At 34.4% G+C, this 21,189-nt stretch overlaps 2 protein-coding genes across 6 annotated transcripts in view; one reads left to right on the forward strand and one right to left on the reverse strand.

Moving 5' to 3' along the window:
* The first annotated feature begins 269 nt into the window (after positions 1–269).
* The window catches only part of LOC110037540, a 39,780-nt gene continuing 18,860 nt past the window's right edge, over positions 270–21,189 (forward strand). The window contains exons 1-7 of one of the 5 annotated variants that reach the window (XM_020742212.1): positions 270–361; positions 427–508; positions 573–632; positions 735–897; positions 15,283–15,493; positions 15,799–15,945; positions 20,753–20,928. In XM_020742212.1, coding sequence (XP_020597871.1) covers positions 359–361; positions 427–508; positions 573–632; positions 735–897; positions 15,283–15,493; positions 15,799–15,945; positions 20,753–20,806 — 720 coding nt within the window. In that variant the 5' untranslated portion in view covers positions 270–358 and the 3' untranslated portion in view covers positions 20,807–20,928. Of the gene's footprint in view, positions 362–426; positions 509–572; positions 641–734; positions 898–15,282; positions 15,494–15,798; positions 15,946–20,752; positions 20,929–21,189 lie in introns of those variants that run through there. The other 4 variants (XM_020742218.1, XM_020742223.1, XM_020742230.1 and 1 more) reach the window with 4 other exon arrangements.
* LOC110037591 (proline-rich receptor-like protein kinase PERK8) lies at positions 16,556–17,554 on the reverse strand. Its single transcript, XM_020742280.1, has 2 exons — positions 17,246–17,554; positions 16,556–17,162 (listed from the first exon to the last, which is right to left on the reverse strand). Exons 1-2 carry the CDS (start codon positions 17,298–17,300, stop codon positions 16,621–16,623), a joined length of 597 nt encoding a protein of 198 aa, XP_020597939.1. The 5' UTR covers positions 17,301–17,554; the 3' UTR covers positions 16,556–16,620.

Below are 21,189 nucleotides of genomic sequence, written 5' to 3' on the forward strand. Positions count from 1 at the left end.
ATATATTAATATTTAGGGGTGGGTTGGTTTGCTGATAAGTAATGCAGTGAAAATGTAGTGTATTATATATATTAAAAATTACACGTAAAAAATTTAGTTTAGGTGCTTCATAATAAGGGAGTATAGGAATGGGGTGGCACGTCAGAACTTTAATATAATAAAAAATTAATTAAATGGGAAATTAAGGGAAACTAATTTAATTATTTTATGCGTATTACTATAATAGAAACTGAGGGATAAAATTCGAAATAAAAAACCCTAAACTAACAATTTCACCTCCTCGGCGTCCTACCTGGTCTGTGTCCATTCGATTTCTTAGCGGAGAGGCTTCTACTGCTCTCCGGCTTTCTCTTCGCATATGGTAAACTATCTTACTTTCTCATTCTTACTGCTCTTTGGGGACTCTCACCGAACATATGGCGGCAGGACGAAGCCGGATTAGAAGAAGAGTTTGCTCCTCTATTCGATTACAGCGGCGTCCACTCGGCGGCCTTCCATCACCTTAGCGGTAAGTCGTCCTTTACATTGACGTTTCAAGTGAGTTTTTTCTTGTATTCTAAGTTCTGCGGTAGCTTCAGATGACGATTTGGATGATTCTCCGGTGGCTTCGATTGGGAAGCAGAAGAGGAAAGGTGGGAAGGCAAGTGCATTGCTACTTTTTTGTTTGATTTACACCATTTTTTACGAGACTGGATGTGTCGGATTAGTATTTTCTTGCTTTCTTTTGGGTGAAGATTGTTTGAATGGTCAGGAGGTTGTGAATATACTGGACGATGAGGAAGAGGGGAGTAAAGATAAGAAGAAGGACGATGAAGAAGAGGATTGGCTGCCACCTCCACCCAAAATGCGATGTATAAGTTCAGCCGTTTTTGAAGACAAAACTTTAAAAGCGTTGAGGTATTTATGGATTTAATCCTTTCATCCGTGCTTTTATGGTGAGTTCCTGTGTTGGCATACCTTCATTGTCCGTCTCAATTGGCGATAGTTATCAATAAAGCTCCTTGGTCATGTTTGATCATTTGGTTTGATAATTAGCTTAGCATATTAAAAAGGTCATCATCTCAATGATCTAAACATGAATGTTATCTTATTTGATCATGTTAGACTCGATAATAGCTCATATATACATGTGTATATGTGTATATATATGCGGTTCATGTATTATTGTATGTTTGTATGTTTATGTGTGCATTAACATATAGGTTGTGTACTCATATCTATGCATGTATTTATGCATGAATAATTACATATATGCACATCAACTATATTCTATAATTTCAAATAGCTTTCACATTAACAAATAAATCTTGTTTGGCTCGATAAATAAATGAGCCAAATACAAATAAAAAAAATAACTGTTTGTTTATTTATGAAGCTGAGATGAACAAACAATTGAGCTTGTTCATGATTGTTTCATTCACACTTTTAAATGCATACTTAAAAGAATTGTGATTTATTTTGGACAATGAAGATCCAATGTGCGGGTAGCAAACTCTGTCCATTCTTAAGGACTTATTTGAACCTTACATGTACCAGAATCCTTTGAGTGGTTGAAATTTCAAACTTATCTGAGTGGTGGACTAGACAACAAAATAATTGGGAGCTAGTCAAGTAAGATGGAAACAGACTAGGTTTAAGAGAGGCACTGTAGATTGCTTTTGAGGAGACGATGAATTTTTAAGAATTGAGAAATTGAATCTCATATGGACAGTGAAATTATGCTGGTAAAGTTAAAAACCTTGATTATGGACAATGCAAAACCTCGGATGGAATAAGAATGAAATTTTTTATTGATTATCTAAAATTATGTAAATAATTTGCGAGCTGTAATCTCCATACAAAGAAAATGTGATTCACTAACTTATTATCATGACATGTGTAATGTTACATATAATGAGATTTTCTTGAGAAAGCTTACAGAGTTAATCCTTTGCAAATAAAACAAACTTGGATGATATTCTATAAATATCTTGCATGCTGCAACAAGTTGACAAAAGAAAATAATTTAATCTTCACTTGGAACCCTCCATTTAAAAAGTAAACAAAAGAAAATAATTTTTTTCCCTAAAGGATGAGCTACATGAAAATAATACTATTTATTCAAGTTCTTGATATGCTTCCTCTCTCTCTCTCTCACATTGATGAACTTCCTCTCCTCACTTGACCTACCATTCTTATTGTTATTTGTTATAATATACAGTAACACTCTTTTTTGGCGCTCTAGAAAGCTTTTTGTTCAATAAAATTATTTGACTCAATAGTTTGTCATCAGAGGCACTTCAACAATAACTAAATATACTTCTACAAGCTAAAGCCAACGAATTTGGCAACCTCATATCGACAAGCAAAACTTTCAATTGTTCAATTGTTAAAATTGAGGGGGATGGGGAGACACATATCATTTTCCTTGAACTTTGATTAAAAATGGTTTAAGTTAAAGTTAATGGGAGGCCTTTTTCATGAGGGAAGAAAGATCCCATTTTTACATGACCATTCTCACAGATCTTAGTTAGATCCTTCTATGGGTTCTATTGGCCTGGTTAAACATCTTACCTAATTGAAGGTCATTTTGCCCTTTTATGTGGTGTCCATTACAATTAACTTCCATGTCAAGCTTTCAACTTTTAAGGTTTCAATACTTTTGCGGTTCTACAAGCTTTGATTGATGTGTATTACCTCTTACGAGATGTTTCATAAATAATTTCTCATTTTACTCTTAAGCTTTCAAAAACCATAGAAGACCATCTAGACTTTTCTCTTTCCTAAGCAAAATTAGAATGAATATCTATGAGTTTATACTATTTAATTAAACCACGGGAAGTCAGTGATATTTTAAATTTACCCACCATTATGATAGTACCCTTGTTTTAAAGTTTGAAAGATGGCCATTCCAAACTTTTGGTTGCTAAAAACTTGTTTGAGATCATATTAGATCCTTCAAAAAACGAAACTATATCAACAAAATGGTTTACTTGAGGCTTTAAGTCTTATCGCCTTTGCTTTTGATCAGTTTAGATGGATTGGTTTACAAATTGGTCAAATTGATTGCATTGAAAACCTATAATTGTAAAACCGAACCAATCAAAATATTGATATAACCTAACCAACTAAACTGAAGTGATTCAATTTATGTGGTAAGGTTTTGAATAATTTGAGATTTAGATATGAAATAATAGTTTGCTATGTGAATCTTGTTTGAAATGATATTAGCAAGAGAACCAAAAGTGTTTATGTTCTTTTTGGGAAATACAATTTCAGGTCCAACAAAAGACAATGATCAACCCGAAAAGAACATAGTTAGGAATAGTAATAGCTTAATAGGCAACATATTTACTGGGTTGAACAGGAAACACGCTATTTGATTCCATCCTACAACATGCTTACTTATAAAGAGATGAACACGAGAAATTTTGAACAACTAGGTTGAGCTTGTTGAGACAAATGGAGTGTAACATCATTGTCAAGAACCTTGCACGTGCTTCAAAATAGATCATAGGAGATCATTGAACCAAAAAATTATCAAAAGTGTATTCTTACAAAAATCATTACTCTTCAAATTATAAGAGTTATACAATTGCCTATTATTAAAAGAGCTCGAGCTACTATCGGTGCACTTGCAAATAAAAATCAGTAGCACTATCACAAATCAAAGCAGAAAGCAAGCATACCATAATATATATGTTCCAATTAACAACTAATATTTTTTTCCATTTAAACTAGAGTAGAAACCGATACTGCTGTGACAAACCAAAGTAAAAACCAATGGTTTTGTAACAAACCAGAGCATAAACTAAGCCTTCGAGGTAAACTTTTTGGCCTTTGGGAAGATTTCACCATGAAACTATTTTATCCAAGCAAATATTTTTAAGAAAAGACAAAACCTCTATTAAAACATAAAATATACTGTTGTCGATCGTTTAGTGTTAAAAAAATATTCTATTGCATTTGAAGAAGGGAGAGATGTTTCTCAAGATCAATACAGAGCTGTTAAGAACCTTGCGAGAGTTCAAAGTAAAGAATTTTACGGCTATAATTGAACTTGCGGGTGAAATGAATGTATTGAAAATTTGAATTGGTATGATATGAAAATCGTTAGAACTTCTCATGACCCCGACTTCCCCATTTTTAACTTTGATCAAGGGGTAAATCATCTTCATGTTTTGCCCAGCTTTTACCCGATTATTGGAAGAGAAAATGCCTTGAGACCAATGCAGTTTGAGCCATTAGCGAAGGGGTGAGTGATGGACGCAACATAGAAGATTGCCATCTATTCATTTTTGTGAATACTTTAGATAATATAGAAAGTTTTTTTTTGCAACTTTTAATACCATCACAATGATCATGAACACAACATGGAAGATTGCTATCTCCTAAAAGTTTTATTGGATCAATTGTTGAAAGGGCACATTAGGGAGTTTTAGTGTCAGTATGGTATGACCAATTAAAGGAAATGAACCATGACCACGAAGAGCTATATAGAATTTGGGGGTAATCAACACCATTTTTGTAGGAGTGAAATAGAACCATTGCTTTATCAAGCCTTCAATGAATCTAGATGATTTAGGCTCTTACCTGTATATACACACATCTTATCACTTTTTGGAGTCAATGTTATACTTGTCAATTACATTGTTTTTATTGTTGCATGGTTTTCACAATAGTTATTGATAATCTTGAAGTTTACCATATTCTCGTAAACTTGGGTAGCTTAATCGACAATTTTTTCTTTTATACCGTGAAAAAACATGCATTTATAAGAACTTATGCCCCATAAAGGGGTCATTGATTGGCTCTCCAGTGAACCAGGAGAACTTGAAAACGTTGTCACTCTTATCATTTTGTGGAACGCTAACCAACTTTATGAGATAATGTAAATGCATTTTATGTTCCTTAGGGCATCATCAACCTATACTCCTTTAGAAGCTTTGCTTTTGAGCATGTTCCAAGCCATCTCGTCAATTTACCACTTCGCATTAAATATGTTACTCCTTAAGACAATAACGATCAAGGGCTACTTAGTTTTGTACAAGATGTGTTATCTCAACACAATATAGACTTAAGTATTGAGATTAGTGCCAAAAACCATGAAAATATATGAAATCTTGCAACACATTGAAGTTTAGTAAAATTTTTGTTACATCAACGTAATCCTCTTTAAACTTATAAAGCCAGTTCCTTTTTGTTAGATGTAAAGTGCCTCAAGCCATCCTATAGAAATCATGAATACAATTTAAGCGTTGCCTTATTTTTAAGTTCAATTTGAAGCTAAGGCTCTTCATATAGGAGATTTGGTCCTTTAAAAAGTAAAAGAGACTGACTAAATGGAGTCTTTGCCAAGCAAATGCCCAATTAGGAGCATCACAAGATATTAGTCTATATTATGAGCTGATGGAAGTCAACATCTAAGAATATCCTTTGGATCTTAAAAGCTTTGATAGGAGTAAAGCTCGTAGGCCATTTTAAGGAATTTGAGCATAGACTACTGGCCTTCAAATGCTTATTTCATCCCCTTAAAAATTCAGCATAGCCTTGCCCTAGTGGAAATAAATCTTTTTGGCCAACCTCAAGTAATCTATAGGGGTGTTAATTTGCGTAGAAAGATTGGTTTTAGATCTGGCTTGAAGTCAACTTGAATCGAATATACTAGAAATGAAGCTAATCTATTCAATATATTAGTTAAAGTATTTGATCTTAACCCTACTCAATTTGAACTTGTTTAGTTAAACCCAACCCATCCAACTTATTTTTATATGGATCATGCAATTTTTGGATTCACATGATCCAATTAACTTGAATATGAATCAATTAACTTAATTAACTTGACTCAAACCTACATAATTAGAACCCAAATAATAATTGAGTCAAATTTGAGTTATCTGAATCAACCCAAACCTAACGTGAATAATAATTGGGTCTAAATGCGTGACCCAAACCTGATTCAAATACTAATCTGGTCAACTTGAACCAAAAAATTCTGAGGCAATTTCTTGTTTGGGTCATTTATTGACACCTATAACAACTGAGTGTAGTTTTTAGATGCTAAAGGCCTAGTGCAACACACTAATGATTTACTTAACCTTTAAAACCGACAAGCTCACTGTCGCCTTGTAATGATTGTGCATAACTTTCAATTTTCACGAGCTTCTATGACATCTAGCCACTCGCAAGTGTAAGCATATCCTTTGAGCCTAAAGTGTTAATTGTAGCTCCTAAAAGATTAAGCAGAGCCTCTCAAACACAAGTGCTAACATTGGATCACCATTTTTATATTTCAACCACAATCACTCTATGATAGAGATCATTCTATTAATTTTACTATTATCACTCAAGATAATCCTTTATTTTTTATGTATAAGAAATAAGAGGAGCATAATAGATCTAGATAACTATTGTAACTAGCCATAGCAAGTGACAATCCCGAAATTGTGTATCTGTTTGCCCTCTAGTTAAATAACACAAGGGTGTCAACACCCATGACTTAAAATTAAGCAATATGAGACACACCTTGAGGTTTGCTTTATCAATATTTTAAGAAATTTGAAATAACACTTACGCCTTATTGGGCACTGCATGAGGTGTACGTCTCACACAATACAAGGGACACATTGCCTTAGTTTTGGTGAGGCGTGCACACCCAGACTATGATTTTTTAATTAAAAAATGAATATAAGTAATCCTAATAAAATACTTTTTAAATAAATAATACACCGGTGAAGATGTAGTTGAGTTATATTATTTTAATTCTGATTAATATTCGATAAATTATTATTGAATTGATAAGAGGAATATTATTGAGATTGAAAATGAGGAGGATGGGAGAAGATAAACTCAACTAAGGATGAGGAGGCAAAAAAAAAAATCATTATGTTGATGATTCTAATGAAGACCCCATTGAGTGATGAGTGTTGTGGTAATAATTGAATTTAGATTTTTAAACCTTGGTGACTTGTTTTGTTTTTATTTCATTGGTTGTTAGTAGGAGTGTAAAGAGAGACTATTTGTACCAAACTTATTTTGAATTGCTATGTTATTACATCCCACTTTCGTGTTTGTATGAATTTTCTTATTTTATGGTTTGTTGTTTGAAATTTAACATGTTACATGTTTTTTTTTATAGTTTTTTATTTTTTACTATATTAGGATGCTAATAAATTATCTTTTATGATATTAATAAATTAGGGTATTTATATTTATTTTTAACCCTATACGTTGAAATTATTACAATATTTCTTACTTTGCACAATTTGTTTATTTTGTGGCTTTAACTTCAAACGGTCTCAAGCTTATGTCTTGCCTCATGGATTTATTTTCGAAAAATGTCTAATAGTAAAATGTGCGTCGTTAATTTTATCAATGGGTGATCGAAATTCCATCAATATTAAGATGGAAAAACTAGTTATAAGGTTGTATTGATGAATTTTTGGTCTATGGTGCTGACCAAAATCCAATAGCAAAGGTAGATGAAAATTTCAACGGGACAAGTTAGTGCTTGAGGGAATTTTATTAGTTGTAATAATAAAAGTTTGGTGAGTATTTGTTTTTTTTTTTCATAAGTACTATAGACAATACTATTTACTATAATCTTGTACTGATAGTTATTTCGTTGGTCTAAAAGCAAATGTTTCATTGGTAACTGCCATGATGATATCAAGTTTCCATTGGATATTCCTTCAGTTGGTTGTCCATCATTTTCCTTTGATATCCTATAGTTCTAAAGAAAATAAATGACTTTCAATTTTGCGTCGACTTGTTATAACAATTAAATAGTCTTGTACCAATTTATTGCATGAGTTATTTAGTACATAATAATAAAAAGATATCAAATATCACAACCAATTTATTGCAGTGGATGAGAACCCGACTGAGTTGCGCATCTACCCGCGCTAGTGCCTTTTTTGGTGGCAGCCTTCTGGGCAGAAAGCGATCCATGAGCCTATGGGAACGGGGGAGCTGATTATGGGGCAAACTAGACTTATGGAAGAAAGAAAATCAATATAGGTTTGGGAAGGGAATCCAACTCCCGTTGGGTGGAATGAATTACAATCGAGGAAATTAGGGATAATACTCATGCATAAGAAAGCTGAAGGTGACAATCTTTGAAGGAGACGATATCTATGGTTGGATTTATCATGTGGAGAGATACTTTGTTGTTAATGGGTTAACAGAGGACGAAAATTAATGGCCGTAGCTCTTTGTTTGGAAGTGAAGGCTCTAGTATGGTGTCAATTGATTGAACAACGTTGATTAATTAGAACATGAGAAGAATTCAAGGACTGATTGTTGGAGCGTTTAAACTCACACGCGAAGGGGATTTACATGAGCAGTTTTTTGAATTGATCCATGTTCTGTCATGGATTATAAGAAGAAATTTGAAGTGATATCCAATCATTTGAGAGGGCTATCGAAAGAAGTATTGGAAGTAAACTGCATGAGATGGTTGGGGCCAAAAATTCAAGTAGCATTTTGTCCACTGAGACCGCAAGGATTGCAAGAAACTATGAAATTAACGATGCAGTTTTTAGGGTAGATTAAGATTAATTGAAATCTTTTAACAATTGAGTTCCAAGAGGGAGACATGATGGTGGTACTTCGCCGTTACACTAGTTTGTACAAGACCTTGGTGACACTTAAGGATATGGTTAGGGCAATATAGGACACTGGGTTGAGATTGTTGATTGATTTGCATAACATGGAAGAGATATGGTACAGAGTTGGTAGAGATTCCGACACCGATCCAACAACTCTTACAATAATTTACATAAGGTTTTCATTGCCAGGTGGATTGTCTCCTCGGAGGTAACACGAGCATGTGAGATCAATGAATTGTTCTTATCGCTACGACATGGGCATTTTTTTTCCCACAATACAGTTTGAAGTCTATTGAATCTTATCATTTATATGATAAAGTTATAATAAAGTTTTTGTAAATAAACATTTGGAAAAATTTTGTTTTGCATGCTAATTGCATATATGGCTCTTAGGACAGCCCTGTCTGGCCATCCTTTTTTTTTTTTTTGCCGGCATTAGTTTTTCTTTTATAGTTTTTCTTTTAAATGTACGTGGTCTTGTGTATTTTCTCTTATTTATTTATGTTAGAAAATGTTATGCACATCCGATTTCATTGGAGCTTCTTTGTGTGCCCCACTCGTGTGCTTAGAGCCTTGGTTGACTTAGCAGTGGGGTCGTCTGCTCTGCCTGTGGCCCTTGATATCTCGGAGGCTATTTTGCTTCCTTCGTGGTGCTTGAACTTCATTCTCCTTTACTTTCGTGTTCTTTTGCAATGTTTGCAGTTTGAATGTTGTAGATTTTTCTTTTCATCATTTATCAGATTTTCATTATTCTTTCATTAAACTTAGAGATTCAATACAAAAAATATTCATCTTTGTAGGGTAAATGTCTTTTTTTCTTCTAATGAGGAGATTTTTACGTTTGCCTCCCTCACTCTCTCATTTATTGGCAAGTTTTTCATTGGTCACCCTACCATGATGGAAATTGCAAGTTTGTGTTTGATTTATAGCTGCTAAACGATTATTTCAGTGGGATCATTGGTCATCGACTTGTCATCATAAGAATTTTTTTAATAGTAGATTATGTCATACTATTTATAAAACAGTTCTACTATATTTAATGGTATCTCGATGTGCGTTAAAATGGTCCCCACATTTTGATTGTTCCGTGGAGCATTTTGTCACTCCAATTTGGATCACTTTATTCATGAATTCATTTGCATTTCTTCAAGTATTTGACGTTATGGTCTTTAACTTCAATATTCGGAAAAGCCTCTATAAGTGGATGCTAGAACAATTTGTGGTGTTAGGCCTTTCTGTTAGTGTAGTATTGTTACAAATGAATGTCACTACCCTATTCCATGTTGAGGTGTGGATTGGGTTTTCATCTTCTGGACATCGGAAGGAGGTGAAATTTAAAAACATTCCTTCGTACTGTTTTATTTTTTTGCCTTACTTTTGGACGCAAATTCTTGGATTGTCTCAAGGCTCATCCTTAACTTCGAAATCTTCAATTTCAGTCACAGAACCCTCCACTTATTGACTTCTTCGTAGAAGATCATCCTTCTATTCCAGTCTATTCTTGAAACCTGATGCCTATTCATATTTCTCTTCAGAAGAAACTAGTTGACGGATCTTCTCTTGTCAACTTCTTAGTGTTGATCGGGAAATTTTTTGTTGAAATTATCACCAATAATTCCTTTTATGTTCTGGAAATACCTCAACCTCCTCCATTGGTGAATAAAATGATGATTATTTGTCATAATTTATATTTTATTTGATTGTGGCATTAAGAATGAATTATCGGGTGGATAGAAGATTTTATGTTCTTTATACCTAAAGGGGCTAGAAAAATTTTTAATGTCATTCTTCAGTTTTTTACTATGGTTCAAGCCAGAGGTTCCACATGATGCCTTTTTAGTTTTTATCGCTTTATTATGTTTCTCTTTTTGCCTGGTTTTCTTGGTTTCTTGATGTACATAGACCATTATCTACTTAATACATTTTAATAGGAAAAACAATCTAACGATGAACATATACTATTTGATATGACATTTTGATCTTGGTGCGAATCACATTTAATTTTATCAAATGATTTAAGAATATTATCAATGGAATTTTTCTAGATTTGTTTTTGTTTTGACTGGGCATCTAGAAGAGAGAGATTTCCAGGGTAAATTATAGAGGTTTATTTTAATTCTTCTTTATTTCCTCTTTATTTAGTGATGCCCTTTCTTTTTAGGAGAATTGATTGAATATTCTTATTTTCTCCTCTTTTTATTGGGAGGTTAGAATATTATCTTGAATTTAGCCTTGAATATTTACTTGCTTTGTTGCTCTCGTCATTTTAGGAAATTGAATAAACAATTTTACAGTCATTCATTCATCTTTTTTGCTTGTTTGAAATGCATGTTTTATTCTTTGTAGAAATTAAGGCTTGGTGATGGTTTTGGAAGCCTCTAAAAAAAAAAAAAAACTAAAAATCTCCTTTTTTTTGTCCTTTTTTTTGTTTAATTCTACGAGTCCTACTTGATTAAGGAGCTTGGAGTAACTCTTATTATCAATATCCTACTGACTTTGTCCTTGACCACATGTAAACTTTGGTTCTTTTTGTTTCATTGTCTTTGGTCTTTCCATTTGGCTTTCTTGTGATTCAGGTGATTCGGATTATGACTATTTCGTGATTCTTTTACGGTTGATTCTTTTGTGATTCCATAACTTTGAATGTTGTGGCCATTACGAAATTCCTATGATTTGTAGCTCACGATTAAGTTGGACAGTTTTCTTTAAGGTTTTTTATTACAGAATTTGAGGGACTTTGCAATTATTAGTTTAGGAACTTGAGACATTTCAATTTGATTTCTATCTTGCTTAAAAGAATTCCAGTTGGATATAATTCTTTGCAGTTTTCTCCTTGAGCAATTGAAGATCAAAGATTTTCTTGGGAAAGTTATCTCTTTGTACCAACAAGAGGCATAATTCTTCTAGTTGATAATTTTTTATTGTCTTTTATTGTCTTCTTCTTAATAATTGCTATTATTGTGATTAAATGCTGTCAAATTTAATATAATCTGATTTTACTACATGATTTTCAATTGAATGTGAATGGTTTTCTTGTGAATTTGAAAGTGCATGCTTATGTTTGTGCATCTCATCAACAAATTTTGCATTAGAAAATTCAGTACCCATGAATTCTTATATTAGATTTGTATCATAGCTTAAGGTTTTATTATAATGACTAGTTTTAGGGTATAATATTGGGTAAATCAACAAAATCACGACTTATTATAAGATTCATGATATTTAAGCCATTTGAATTATTTTTTTATTTGAGGTTGTTTGTCGATAGAATAACCATTATATTTGTGTGATTTTTTTTTATTAGAAAAAAAAATATGCAGGTAAGCATCAATTTTTTATTTTCGTTAACATCTCTTTTAAAAAATAGTTATATTTTGTTTATTAGTATTTGTTTGGAGGTTTATTAATATTTTAGTATTTTTATTGCATGCATCACACCATATTATATCATTCATTAGCTATTTTCATGAATGCCATAAAAGCATTCCAGAACTTTACTTTTGATGAAATTAATTATAACTTTATTGAAGATATGAATTTATACTGGATGATAAGATCATGAGTTGCTTTAAGCTCTGAAAGGTTTCCTATAGGAATCTTCAATATATTAACTACCAAAGTGAAAAAAAAAAAAAATCATATAAGGAAACAAAAATGCTAAACAAAAATGCTTGAGATGAATACAAGAAAGTTAGAATGCGCACTAGAAAATTCTCAAAATAGTAGAGAAATCTTAAGGCTTAGCTCAGTATAATTTTTCGCCGCACAAAGATAGAAAGACAAATGACAATCAAAATTTTTTTTTGGGAAAAAATTATAGAAAAGAAAAAAAAATCACGGGGACTTGCCTAGTCTAAATAATCTATTAAAAAATTGTAAGTATATGGGTTCACTTTTCTTGTGAATTGGGGAAGATGAGATTACAAAAATTGGCAATTATAGTTCTATCGTTGTTTGGCTATAATAGCTATAATTGGGCTATAACAATCGTATTTAGTTACAAAAGCCATAATTGGGGGCTACAACAACTATAGTTTAAGTTACAACAAATGTAGTTGGTGACTTACCCTAATTGTAGTTGAGTACAAAATTGTAGTTTGTGGCTACAACGACCATAGTTAGGCTACAACAAATGTAGTTAGTTGCTACAATAACTGTAGTTGACTGCAACAATTGTTGCGGATGTCAAAAATAGTTGGTGGTTGTTCTTTTGCACTTCTCATTATGAGTTATGCTTTAGTTGTTAGATCACTCTTCTCTTCTTCCCCTATCATGTTAAGAATGATGGTCTATTTATAGTTTTTGAGGGGATCATTTTGATAAATTTGACCAATCTCCTAAAAAAATCTGTGGTAATGCCGTGTTTATTCCTTTAATTACAAGCTATTTTTACAAAATTTGAGTGTTTAAACTACTCAAAATTAAATAATCTTAGGCTTTTTGTTGGATTCATTTTGTCGAGCCAATCGATTTGACTATAATCAAACCAAATTTAGATATTACACTTCAAGTGTTTCATCTTGTCTTATTTTGAATCAGATTAAATTACTTTCAGTGTCATTAGTCTTGTATAGTTTTGATGCTTAGCTTCACTAAAAATTTATTGAAATTAGAATTTGGATGATCTTAAATTTGAATATGGAAGATTTATTTTCTAAAATGCTGAGATTCATGCCCCATCAAATAAGTTTCTTGGTAACATATCAATCAGGAAATTCTTGTATTAGTTCGTTTTTGATGTATTGGATTCTACTTGTCTCATGAACTGTCGACCAATGCTTGAAGTCTTCTCTGAAAAAGTCTCATATTTAATACTAGGTTTTTTATGAAACTATTATTAAAGATAAAATCATAAAGTGACTTATAAGTTGCAATAATAGATCTACTTGTGACAATTCATGGATTATTTTGTAGGAAGGTCAATAATTAGGCTTAAATTATTAACGGATATCAACTAAACATTTTGTTGGAGCTGATTTTTTTTTTCTAAGCTGGAGAAGATTGATCTGTAGCTTCCAAGGGCCATAAAATTTGGAAGTATATGGATGGCTTTTGTGTTTGGCTCTGTTGCTTGTGCTTGAATGCTTGTACTCAGAGTTTTTGGAGTCTTCAATCCATTGGTATTGGTGTTCTTTTTTTTTTTTTTTAAGTTGGTTGGGTTTTGTGCTCTTTTTTTCTGTTTGCCCCATAGAACTCTTCTAACATTCTGTTCAATGTTCTGCATCTTCAACCTTTCTATTTAGCACTTCATCTGATTTGTGTGATCTGTAGCAGCTTTACACAATTCCTATGGTTTACCCCCCGGAATGTTATGATTCTGATGTAATTCCTGAAGTTTCTGGTTCAGTATAACAAAATTAGCTTCTGGTTTTATCTTTATTTTATCTGTAAATTTAGGGAAATTGTGATTATAGATTGGGGATTTGATGCATGGAAAAATAATACTTGATTTCTATCTTGATTGAATGAATTTATACTTCAATGTAATTCCTCTTAGCCCTGTCTTGTTGCAATTGGAGATTGAGATCCGTGCTTTGTTCATTTACTTCTCTAATATTAGTCATTGTTTCGATTAGATGATTAAATTTTGTCAAATTTGGCATATTATGATCTGTTATTGCTGTGCGATTCTAAACCCAATGTATGATTTTCATGCTTTATTTCTTCAGGATAAAATTTTAATTATCATTTGTGTTAGATTTATATATTTTCAGCTATTATCTCAAGGGATGAGTCGTTGTCTAACTAAGAGTTTGTAAACTACAAATTTTGGAAGTGTGTAATTTTGATTACCTCGTCATAGCCTTGCATTAGAATACCAGAGGTCTTATGGCATCCTACATCAGATGAAGGAAAAGCTGAAAAGTTAGATTATGATGGCCGGTGATCTGAAATTTCGTTCTGTTGCGATGAAACAATATAATGCATTATACTTTTGGTTTTCATCTTAGACTTATTTCTCTGATCTATTCCACAACTTTTTTCTGGTCCTCTCCTCTTGATGGGCTGCTGAGTACTTTAACTTTCCTAAATAGAAAGTCTGAAAATTCCCATTTCCATCTCTGAAATCCTGCAGATATCCCAGAATATTGTGCTGTTTGTGGCGGTATTAGAGCGCAGTTAATCTATCCTATAGTTTTCTGTGGCTGATTCCAGCTTTTCCTCTGATTTTTGTTTATCCCTTTCAGCATTTTGCTGCCTTGACTCCCTGTGTTACTTCTGATCCCCGCACGTCTCCCAAAAAAAATGCCGGTCAATTTCTTCTAGAGATATTTACATCACAGGCCATACAATTCTTATTCGTTTACATATCTAACATCTAAATTTCTCCAAATTGTTAACATCACATCAGTCATAAACCAGAGACCCTGCTTCTCGGGATGGACTCCTCTAAACTGCTGGTAAAGCCCCAGAAAGTTGAATTTAACATGGTTTTTCATGCTTTTCTTCATTTTGTGTCATATAACAAATGTCCTGTCTCATTTTTTTTTCAACAATGAGTATGAAGAATTATATCTTACGGCATATTCGGCAACATTACTATATATATATATATTTAAAATCTTCTTATGATTCCTCATGAAATGAATGACTTTTATTCATTCTTCAATTGCTATGTGATATAATATGCTGCAAACTTGTCTTTAGTTGGTTCTCATTTTTTCCTATATCCAACATATGTGTTCCTCTACAGATCAACAAAACAGGAACTGGCATCACTGGCCGAAGCAGCTAAGGATCTGCTAAATTCAGCATCAGAATTTGGAAATAGTGATGCTTATATCACCGAAAAACCGGCTGTTGAAGCTGAAGGAGAGAGATGTTTTGAAAAGGTTGAAAGAGAGAAAATTGTAATCTCAATCCAGGACAGCAAGGGTGGACAGCAGCAGTTTCGGCTGTTCATGGTATTATATTTTACTGAATCTGATTGTCTTTTTCCCTTTTTTGCGTTTTTGAAAAATTTACATAACGCATAATTCTTGTGTATTGACATATCCAGCACTTAAAATTTGATATTTATATTCAGAACACTTTGGTCTCGTAAACCCACGCATGAAAAAACTGTTTTATTCACTTCTACAAAACTAGTAATGGTGGTATTTTTATGTAATGTCAACTTTTTTGAGTAATATATATCTAAATATGAAAATTATGAGGCTAGATATGCGAATACATAGAACTTCTGATGCCCTTTTCCTTACATATGTAGGATGATAAGTTTGAAAAGCTGTTCAAAATATATGCCGAAAAGGCGAAGCAGAAGGTAGAAAGCTTTACTTTCTCTTTTGATGGCCAGAGAGTGAGTCCTACGGCAACTCCTGCAGGACTTGGTTTGGAGAATGATGATATTATTGAGGTAAATTTCTTGTCATCTTCTGGCCAATGTGAGTGTTTAGATTGATGGATTTAAATCTTTTATTTTTTGTAAAGTTTGGCGAGTAGGAGTGTTAAATTTTTAGGTTATGTTGTAGTAGTAGTCTATCGTAACTCTGCATGTTTTTTATTTTTATTTATATTTTTATGAGCCTGTGATTCTGAATCAATCAATGGCAATTCTGCCAGTATATATATATTAAGAAATGACCAAGGACTATTATACGAGCCTCCAACTACTTATAATGTGTCTAATTATTTGAGTACCACCTTCTTAAGGTTCACGTTGCTAGAGGGGATTCGAACCCCCGACCTAAGGGGTCTTATACCGAGGATGACAACCAACAGGCCGGGGTACGCGGCATTTACGTACATACTACATAACTAACAAACAAGACGCAAGTCATGAGGGGGATGGTAGACATCTGATGTTCGCACGGATCGGATTCCCACTCACATAAAATATAGTAGATAAAAAGGGACTTTTACATATCAACCGCCTAAACTTTTTAAATATAATTTTTTGACCCCTTAAACCTATAATTTAGAATTAAAATTTGAAGTTTGGGTTCATACGTAAAAATCTCGAAAAACAAATAATATATATTAAAAAAAGGAAATATATGATACATTTAGTTTTATATCACCATTAATTCCTTCATACAATAGTGCAGGCATTAGGGTTCTCCTCGCTGAAAATGGAGGTGAGGCGATTAGGATCGGTGCCAATGTTGTAAATACCCTCTCGAATAGGGGTAGGATAGTAACTGTACTCCCCGCTCAAGTACTCCCTTCTCCGCGGCGGCCTTTCCTCCCACCTCGGCAACGGCGACATCACGTAGCAATGCGGCGGGCCGCGCTGGACCGGACCCGGTTGTTTTTGAACCGGACCTGTGGCCGGTGAACTCACCACATGCGACGGTTCAGCTATGGGCACCGGTTTCGCCGGAGCTGAGGTGGCGGCGGCGGCGGCGGCGGAAGTGGTGGCGGTGGTGGTGCTCATAGGGTGCTGATGTGCAGGATTCTCTACCGGGCGTGGTTTCGGGGGATTTGGATCAGGCGGAATAATGACAATGGGCGTATGCGTATCGTTACTGAAATTTACAGATTTGATGAGTGTTGTTGTTGGGCGGGAGTAGAGGTAGGCCGGCGGTGGCGAAAGCTTAACTGCTCTGGATATGCTTCTTCTCTCCTCTTTTCCTGTTTCAATATCCAAACAAATAGCTTTAAGAAAATGATAATATGATTAAATAATAGCTAAACTGGTCTGGGATTATGATTACCACTGCACTTCCCAAATGCCTTGGAGAACTTCTTCCCGAGAGGGCAGCACCCCATTTCTCACCCTCTCTCTTTCTCTCTCTATCTCTTTGGGGTCACATGCTTCTTCTCATGCAAAAGTGGTGGATGAAATGGAAGAGATTATAAAAGCCAGGAGGAGGATGGTTCAGAGAGTGGGAAAAGAGTGGTCATCTTCTTAGTCCATGAATAGATAGGCATCCACGAACTAAAGTAAGGCCGCTTTGAATATATTCTTCATGTCTTTCTCTAAAAGCTTCTCTTTTTCTCCTTCGAATCTTAGAGAGAGAGAGAGAGGTTATTTGCATCGTGTACGTTCGTTAATCAAAAGTTAGGGTTGGATTCCTTAGGGGAGGCCTACCTATCGACAAAAATATTACATACGTGTGCAGATATGCGGAGGTCTCCCATCCATAAAAAAAAGTTTTTTTTATTATTTTTTATATATTTTTTGCATTTACGATGAACATATGTGATTTTCACATTCTTAATACCCCTCGTTTGTTATTTGGACGATTGTTTACGTTTTTTTTTTTTTGCTTGGGCTTTTTTGTTTTTTGTTTTACTCATATGACTTCTTTTTCCCCATTAAAGACATGAAGGAAAATCGAGTTCTTCTCTCTTATTCTTTCCTCCGTTTCATTGAAGGCCATACCTAAGCATCTTAATTATGTTCTTCAAGTCTTTTGCAAGGGTGGATCTAATATTGAGAATAAAAGTAATATTAATCATTCCTAACTCTAAACTTATAATATTTTCTTTACAAATATAAAATTAGGCGTTACAATATATAATCACTAATAATTTTTACTCGATCATTATTGATTCGTGATAAAACATCTGAGATGGTAGAGTGATTTTTTGGTTTATAAAGCTGTGTGAAAATCTAGCACATAATCAAAGAATAGAAGTGGTAGGTAGAGAAATCAAAAGTTTTATGTGGAAAGCCAAAATAAAGAAAAAGTCACGCCGCTCAATCCAATTAAAAATATCCATTATTGTTTGATGAATATATGAACATGCCCTTGTCCCATGGGCAGGAAAGGGTCATAATGTTATGGTGTTGCACAAGGGTCGAGGGTGGTAGCAGTTACGGAAACTTAGATAAACCGTCTTTGAAGTGCGTCATTGTGTGGTGTTTGGGATGACACGTTGCTCCTTCACTGTTCTGCAATGTTGGCCGCTATTCTGCACAATGCTGCGTCACTCCATGATGTTAGTTGCTACTCCATACGACGTTCCGTTACTCTGCAACGTCGGTCATTGTTCAACAAGGTGCTTAGTTTTTTTGCAGCGTTGGTTGCTGTTAAAAAATGTGCTTTGTTACTCTGTAGGGTTGTTTGTTGTTCAACAAGGTGCTTCATTACTCGCGACATGTAGAGGGCGGCGAACAGTGGTCTGTGCCAGCTGGTGAGCGCATTACACGAATTTAGTCTATTTTTGACAAGCTGATCGATAGATACTAGAGCCGTCAGTCAATACAAATTTGACGGCTTTTCGAAGGTTTATAGGGCATGGCTAACTCATTTGTTGGTAATCTTATAACCTACAAACTTTTTGACGAAGTTTACCAGTGGACAACTTAGTGACTGGTAGTACCCATAGGTTTATGTTTAAAACATAATCGTTGATAACTTTTGGTTAACCGTTGGATATAAAAGAAAACCAAAAGCCAACAGTTAATATTGAAAACATACCTGTTGTTTATTCGTCAGTTGGCCGTAATAAACTAACGATTAGGGGTTAATGCCAAATTAAAAAAAAATATATGTTTCTCTCGGGTTAGTTCATAGGTTGAGTAACTGACGACACGCATCATCGGTTGATCGATAGATCGTTGCGGGACTGTCAGTGAGTCGTTGGTCCATTAATCAATGATTCATAATCATCGGATTATACAATAAAAAAGAGCAAAAAACCATCAGAGGATCGTCACAAAGCCGTCAAAATATTGTAGCATGTAAAAAAGTAAAGTCTTCTTCATTTCATTACAATTTCTACACATGCAATAATAACACATATACCCTTCTCCTTCCCAAAACCCTTGCTCCCTGCTTTTTTCTCCTAAAACCATTGCCTTTCTGATCGAAAGCTCTCAATACAAGTGGTGGTACCATTGAGGAAGGTAACCCTCATCTTTCTCCCCCTTCTCTCTCTCTCATCCCCCACACTTTAACTTTTCTAAATCCAATAAATCTGCCTTCTCTGCCTTATAACTGGATTTACTAAATCCTGGAATTAATGCAAAACGAAAGAAAAACTGGATTTTAAGAATCTCTAGGATTTATGAATGCTCTTTTTTTGTGGTTTGGCAGGCTTTAGCATAAATACTGCTTAAAACTGGCTATCAAACAATGAGAAAATGTTAAGTACGTGCAAGTCACCTATGTACAACAAATAAGAGGACAGATAATGTAGGAGAGAGTATGCATTCGGGCGTACTCTCCTCTTATACGCTATCCGTAGATGTGTTGCACTTACCAAATATTTTCTCATACACACTCAAAATTTTGAGTGCTATATAGGTAAATCCCCCTTTATATTATTATTTTCTGTATAACTTGATATGAGTAGCAGTGATAGTCAATCAAAATTGAAAACCTCAACGAAAAGAATTTTTCTTAAAGTCTATCAATTCGAACTCATGGAACTGTAGGTTTATTATTCATCATTGAAAAATAAATGAACAAAAAAAATATAAAAGGGGGTAATTAATTTCCTTGCCATAACCAAGAAGCGATATTGCGCGCATCGGGCATACCTGTAGATCGTGATATTAAGGTGATATTGCTTCTCAATATCACCGCAATACCATCAATACTATCCCATTACCTTCACACCCAAGCCGCACCTATCTCATCCGTGCAGAATATTTTTTCTAATCCCATGTACTTCTCCTGCTCCGGATCTTCATCCTCTGTCCTCTTCATCTCTGGCGGTGACTCTTCACTATTTTTGGTTGTGGCTTCGCTTCCAGTCTCGCCGGAGGTGGCACTGCTAACGTCGCCGCTGCTGGTGGTGGTAGTGGTGGTGCTGGGAACGTCGTTGAACGGTCTTCTCATGGGCCTCCTCAATCTGCTTCTTTTGCTCTTCGAATGCAGATCACGGCTTGCAGCCCATGGCCGCAATGGGGGGTCCGCCAGGTTTATACTTTCTTGCTTCTCCCATTCTTCCTTGATGGGGTTATGAAATGTGCTTCGCGGATGGTTCTGCTTCTTGTTCCGCCGCCGGAAGGAAGGCCCGGGATCCATGTGTGGGGTGGTTCACACAGATGAATGGGTAATAATTTTTCTTCCTTTAAAAAATATTACTTGTGACTGACCACTCGATCTGACGACGTCTAGACACAACCAGATCACTGTGATCACCTTACATAACAACTTGTCTTATTCAATTTTGCCAAAAATAAGAGAAAAATGGGTGTTTTAACAATATTTTCTAAATTTACCTCTATTTTCTTCAAATTCCTAAAAAGGGGCAATTACAAACAGATCATCCGAAACTACGTCACTGTGAATAGTACGGGACCCTCTCTCTCCTATTAGGGTGGAAGTGAAGTGCAGGCGAATGGCGTATAAGGAGAGCTGAAGGAGCTGTGCCCCAAAGCCTAAAAATTAGGTGCCGAGGCTGCTGGTGGGAAATCCATATGGTTAGGGTTGTAAACGAACCGAACACGAACGGACAGAGCTTGTGCTCGTGTTAGGTTTATTTTAAATTTAGTTTGTTTGAAATAAGCTTGTGTTCAAAATTATTCGTGAAGTCACTGTTCGTGTTCGTTTCTTAACGAACGAGCCGAACACGAGCTGTTCGCGAACGACGATCCAGTTGACATCCCTAATATTAATATATATAAATAATATATTATATTAATTATATAACTTATATTATATAAATATATAATATATATTAGATATAAAAATGGAAAACG

Source organism: Phalaenopsis equestris, unplaced genomic scaffold, assembly GCF_001263595.1.
Source record: "Phalaenopsis equestris unplaced genomic scaffold, ASM126359v1 Scaffold000002, whole genome shotgun sequence".
Classification (NCBI taxonomy): Eukaryota; Viridiplantae; Streptophyta; class Magnoliopsida; order Asparagales; family Orchidaceae; genus Phalaenopsis; species Phalaenopsis equestris.